General features: G+C 41.7%; 1 protein-coding gene across 1 annotated transcript; it reads right to left on the reverse strand.

The window, feature by feature from the left end:
- Window positions 1-1,013: 1,013 nt before the first annotated feature.
- Window positions 1,014-4,821, reverse strand: calm2a (calmodulin 2a (phosphorylase kinase, delta)). The gene is made up of 6 exons (XM_042433862.1): window positions 4,717-4,821; window positions 3,748-3,778; window positions 2,204-2,347; window positions 2,002-2,108; window positions 1,788-1,923; window positions 1,014-1,674 (listed from the first exon to the last, which is right to left on the reverse strand). Exons 1-6 carry the CDS (start codon window positions 4,717-4,719, stop codon window positions 1,646-1,648), a joined length of 450 nt encoding a protein of 149 aa, XP_042289796.1. The 5' UTR covers window positions 4,720-4,821; the 3' UTR covers window positions 1,014-1,645.
- Window positions 4,822-6,000: the final 1,179 nt, after the last annotated feature.

A 6,000-nucleotide genomic window follows, 5' to 3' on the forward strand; every position in this document is an offset into this window, starting at 1 on the left:
TTGCTGTGGGTAGTGGTGTTCCTTTTTGTTCTGTCTTGGAAATTTAGTTGATAATAAACTTTTTATAGCAGCACACATGACAAGACTTAGAAAAATCAAATGAGGTGAGTAAATTACCTCTTTACATTATAGACCTTGTTAGAGTATGGCTTGTTACTTAAGTGCATTTTGTGCTAAATGCTTGAATATGCATCTACAGAGACTCATGAATAATATGTACATCTGACCAAGCGACAATCTGCTGCCCCCTTACTACTCAACACAGTCAAAACCATCACATAACACCTTCATTTTTTTCTACTTTAGCGTTATGGAAGTGTTAATTCAGTCACTGCACAGGATCAGAGGCATAAACTAGAAGCAGCTTGCATAAAATTGACACAGGAGGCAGAGCAGAGGTCCACAATAGAGCTTTATTTTGTCATTCATCAAAATAACAAACTTAGTATCTCTGCAAGCTACTGTAACAAACTCAATAATCAGAAATTAACAAAAAAAAAAACAAAAAAAAAAAAAAACAGGTACACCTCTATTTACACCATGGTTTCTGATGTACTCTCGATCACCTGCACCTCGTGATTGGGGGCAAATGCCAAGTAAGACATGAGTTAGTCAGCTTCTACATGGTGCTGTGCCAACAGCAGCAGACAACACATGGCCTATGTAGTCAGTAAGGGAGCTGGACAGTACAAGGCTAATCTAATGTCGAGTACCACTGTGGGCACTTCAAGATAGAAGCCTTTGATCCCACTCAGTGCTTTTATTTAATGACAATACAGATTTGATCTGAGCTTATCTGAACATTAAGAGGCATTGGCTGATGCTCCTCAGTGCTTTTGGGAATTAACAGGGGACACTTAAAATGGTAAACATTTCATGTGTATTCTAAGCAACAAGAAAAAAAAATCCTATCAAAAATGGAGCATCCTGTCCTCAATACAAAAATGGGAATTATTACAGGGTATACAAACTCAAGGATCCATTATAACTGAGAAAACAAGACAATTTTCAAATCCGGGTAGATTGTAAATTTTATTGGAAAACAAAAATATACAACTTGGAATGGATTATTTGAGGCATGACCAGAGGCCATAAAAAAAAAGAAAGAAAGAAAAGCAAAAGTAGTGAGTAAAACATTAAAAAGCATGGTAAGATTAGTCGTTTTCTGGTATATAGAACAGCAGATACAAAAAGAGTTTGTACGAGTACCTAGGAGATACACCCGTGTCATTTTTTTGCAGTAGTGCAATGCTGAGAGATTTTCCATATATACTTTGTCCGTAGTCCATGCAGAGTTTAACTCCTCTACATTGTTTCCATGCCAACAGTGTTGCCAAGTGACAACCAGCTGACAGGTTTCCAATGTCGCCATGCGTGGAGGGGCCCCGAGCACAAGACAGGAAGATTCGAAGTTCTCTGGCTCCCAGGGGCCTCCACGGGCATCTGGTTGTATGACCGTTCCGTCACTCCAAAACACCATGACAGCAAAAGAAAGGGACATGGGGACAAGAGCCTATGCAGTTTACATGCAGTTCCTTTGGACAGCAGAAGGGGCAGGGACGAAGGGGGGCTATTAAGATTTTACAGATAAATTACACAAAGAAAAAAAGGCAAATTATTTATATACGAAATCTGTACAAGGCCTTCACTTCGCCGTCATCATTTGTACGAACTCTGCAGGAAAAAAAAGGAGGGAGAAACAAAAATGTTGAGACTCAGTGTCAAATGAGTAAAACAATCATATTTATTTAAAAAAAACAAAAACATAAAATCCAACATCTACCAACCTTCATAGTTGACCTGTCCATCTCCGTCAATGTCTGCTTCTCTGATCATCTCATCCACTTCTTCATCAGTCAGCTTCTCTCCGAGGTTTGTCATCACATGGCGCAGCTCAGCAGCACTGATGTATCCATTGCCATCCTGAAAATTAGATCAGTTAGTAAGCAAATTTTTTTTTTATGTTATACATACATGTGTGGGAGTGCAGACAGTATTTACCTTGTCAAAGACACGGAATGCTTCTCTGATCTCCTCCTCGCTGTCTGTGTCCTTCATCTTCCTTGCCATCATGGTCAGGAACTCCGGGAAGTCTATCGTTCCATTTCCTGAAGACATAAAAACAGACATGGTGAGGGATTTCCATCCAGCGAATCTACAGTATGTGTGGTTAGCAGGTTTTGAAGCCAAATTGAGTTCTCACCATCAGCATCCACTTCATTGATCATGTCCTGCAGCTCTGCCTCTGTGGGGTTCTGGCCCAGAGAACGCATGACTGTGCCCAGCTCTTTGGTGGTGATGGTGCCATCTCCATCCTTGTCAAAGAGCGAAAATGCCTCCTTGAACTCTGTTAGTAAGAAAAAGTACATGGGCTTGTTTAGTACAGCAGATGTCACACCAAAAGCAAGACATACACAACAGAACTGGCAAGACAGTATGACAGTGGGTGTAAAATACCAACACTGCAGAATCTGAATCTATAGCAGAAAATATAGAAAATCCATGTAAAGGCTTTCAGGCAACCTTGCATAACCAAGTCTTCATCTTATCCTCAAGTCTGCCAATCACACTGACCCAAACCCTGAATTAGCTCAAGACTCAAAAGGGCATTACATCACTCATGTTTCAGTTATAAACTGGCTACAGCATACTGATGAGCCCTTCTGTTTTGAGTTCCAGCTGCAGTCGTTTCTGGCTAAACAAGGATAGCGACCACGAGACCAAGCAGAAGGGCAGAGTCAGCAGCGAATGACAGCCTGTGTGGTTTGGTGGAGCCGTGAGGGATGACGAACAATGACACACTCATCAAGTGTGATGAGGCCAATGGGCAATGTGTAGTGGCATGCAGCAGCTTGTCAGCATCATAAAAACTACAACCTGCCCTGCCATTTGCAGGGTCAAACACACAAGGCAACACCCTTTGTTATGAGGGAAGGCCTACAATCTGCATCAACTGCAGGAAATGTAAGGGAAATCCAATGATATGGATTGCTAGAAGCCCACATCACTGCAGGTGCTTAACATTACTGTTGACTTCCACATCAACAGAGGCATGCTGGTGCATGATCTCTTGTTGTTCAAAGAAACTGACAATTTAGAAACTGCCATGTGTCAGCAAAACATCAAGGAAGTTGTTAACGCACTAAAGGCTTATTCCATATGATCAGGATATTGTGAAACATGAGACCTAGACTGAGTCAAGTCAACGGAAGCAGATTAACAAGATATAAAACCAGCATTACAATTGTACCATGCCACATTTTAGACATGAAAAGCATGATAAAAAACGAGCAACTGGCAACAATGCCTCAGGGGACACTCCTACTGCATGCCTTATGACAAGACCTAGATTTAAACTTACAACATCAGGACGCTAAGCCCAAGTTACTACTGTAATGTAAGCATTCCGTCTGATGAGAACACACCCAGGGCAAAGGACACATCATGCACAGCATGTAAAAAGGTGACTGCCAACACCTCACCAGAATGCACACCCCTTCCAGATTACATCATTTATTACACAGCAACCATGAAAATGCAAAGTTTTCCATGAGGGAGTCCTTCTGTGCTCCAAAGCCAGCAAGCAACAGCCGTTTCATTCATTCCTGTTTTATGACCAGTAGGCTGCCCTGTGGAACGCCTTAAAAGGCAAAAGTATAAATCCACTGCAAGGGATGCAAGGATCCATAACGAAGGCCATTTTGCAGGATATGAGGAAAGCAGAAGATCAATGCAGCGATGTCTTACCAGCAATCTGCTCTTCTGTAAGCTGATCAGCCTGAAAAGAAGCAAATGAAGCAATTAATAATGTGCCAAAAAAAGAAAATATTCACAACAAGCTTTTCCATCCTAATGGAAATTAGGATGGAAAAAGAAGATTTTAATAGCCATCCCAAATCTTAATGAATGACCTCAAAGTCAGGGCAATCCATTTACTAAAAAGCTAACTTACAAACACATCTTTTTACACTGGAGGTTGCAGTAACTATGCGAGCAGCTGTACAACTACACAAAAACAGAGGCAAATTTCATGCGGTTGGCTAACAATCTTTTATGTGATCTTAGGAGAAAGAAACAATGCCGAAAAAATGTCAGATCACATTTAGTACGCGCCCATTTAACGTTAGATCCATCTCCGTTAGAACGATGGATGACGCTAACTTTGCCCAGACAATGAACAACATACAATTTGGCGGTAAATGTTAGCTAGAGGAGCTAAAGTTAGCAAGCTACCATCATGTGCCGGCTCACAGTTACAGCCCTTTCAGACAAACACCAACGTTACTCAACATTTAGCAGAATGACTGACTAATACAGCTAGTCGTCACAAGCAAGGCACCGGTTGGCAAATAGTCACACATTTGTGAATCAGCGCCGACCACCGTCATAATTTAACGAGTCTTACATTAGTTTGAATACTGTTGGTTTGAATAAAAAGCTTTGTTAGGGAACGCTGATACACAGTTTCAAGAGTAACTACGGTTTAGTTACGTTAGGCACACGAGTGTTAACGTTACTGCATTTATTCAGGCCATTGCGGCTTTAGTTTACGTTAGCTATACGGCAACTGCATCGCATCGTTTTAATGTTGGCTTCAGCTTAGCCACGGATGACTTTACGTTTTCATGACATTTCCTTCAAACATTGAAAAAGTTGCTACGGGGCTCTCAGACGATTATAGACTGGAGAGAGAAAACATAATCTTGTTTTTCTTACCATTTCGACGTAGATGCAGCGGCTGGTTCACAACAAAATCCGTAAGAAAGCCAAAGCCGACACGAAACTGACAGTCTCTATGAACACAGTGAGGAAGAGCCAACTGGACTCGCCTTTAACGGCTATCCTAAACTCCTCCTCTTTTCAATATCACTCCGCCAACTTCCCCCTTTTCCTCAGTTACTAAATTAATTAAAATCATATTTGTAGAAATCATTATCTACACAGTAAAATCAAGAAACAATTGTAACACCCATGTATGACGTTTGTGAAAGTTTTAACGTCGATATTTGGAATGATATTGCGTACCGCTGGCAGTCTACATAACGGCGTATGAATACTTTCTGCTACTCTGTGATGGGGCACAAGACGTAGCTGAAAGAAATCGCGCTCTCTGATTGGTGTGTTTGTACCTGCAATGCGTCACTCCCATGGTCTGCGCTGCCGCTGCATCTTATCCATAGACATCCCAGTCAGTGCCACAGGCATGGCAGACAAGCTTGTTGCATAGTGTGTATACATATGGGCATCATCTTTAGGGAGACCCAATAAGACAGTTTTGATAAGTAATTAGCTACCAGGAACATAGTTTATCATTTGTAACTAGGGCTTTACTGACCCAATTTGTACTTCCATGAGCTTCTCTTATTTCCTGTTGCTGCACTTGGCTCATTTCTGATTACATTACTTGTATTTTCAGTTGCATATTGATACCCATGCTGTTTTCAGATTGTTGTTTACAAGGTTTACAAGGTTACAACAGACTGTGATGTAGTTCAGTGTGGCTCTTAAGTAAAGTTCCTCCTGTCTGCTGCATCTTATGCATAATGAGATGCAGTGTCAGGGCTGAGGTGTTTTGGGTTTAATAGTTTGTAATAGATAATAGTTTGTGCATCTGTGTAGTGTCTGCATGCATGCGCATTTAGATGTGTGATATGTGACTGGGTCTGTCGCAGGCATTGCTGTCAGATGACTGTGGGTTCTCAGGTCTAATTATGCTGCTGGTGTGGATGGAGTATCTGATAGCCTGATTGCTTATGCCTGGCTGCTCTCCTGTCTCCCAGTGACCACCTGTCTCTGGCCTGGTCCCATGGGAGATGCTGTGGAGGAGGTGGAGGAAGGTAGACAGAGATGTGCGAGAAGAAGGATTTGAGGAACCACACAGAGAATGCACTAGAATCTCTACAGTATGTCCCAAAACAGCCGCTCTAACTCCCAATTCTACTGCCTCTCTTATTATTAGATACAGATGTCACACTGTATGTAGAGAGCTGGGATTGTGAA

Source organism: Thunnus maccoyii, chromosome 14, assembly GCF_910596095.1.
Source record: "Thunnus maccoyii chromosome 14, fThuMac1.1, whole genome shotgun sequence".
Lineage (NCBI taxonomy): Eukaryota > Metazoa > Chordata > Actinopteri > Scombriformes > Scombridae > Thunnus > Thunnus maccoyii.

Coding starts and splice junctions, on each gene's coding strand:
- calm2a (XM_042433862.1), bottom strand. Junction 2,109..2,203: donor CAATGAAGTGGATGCTGATG/GTGAGAACTCAA, acceptor TTATGTCTTCAG/GAAATGGAACGATAGACTTC. Junction 1,675..1,787: donor TGGACAGGTCAACTATGAAG/GTTGGTAGATGT, acceptor TTTTTCCTGCAG/AGTTCGTACAAATGATGACG.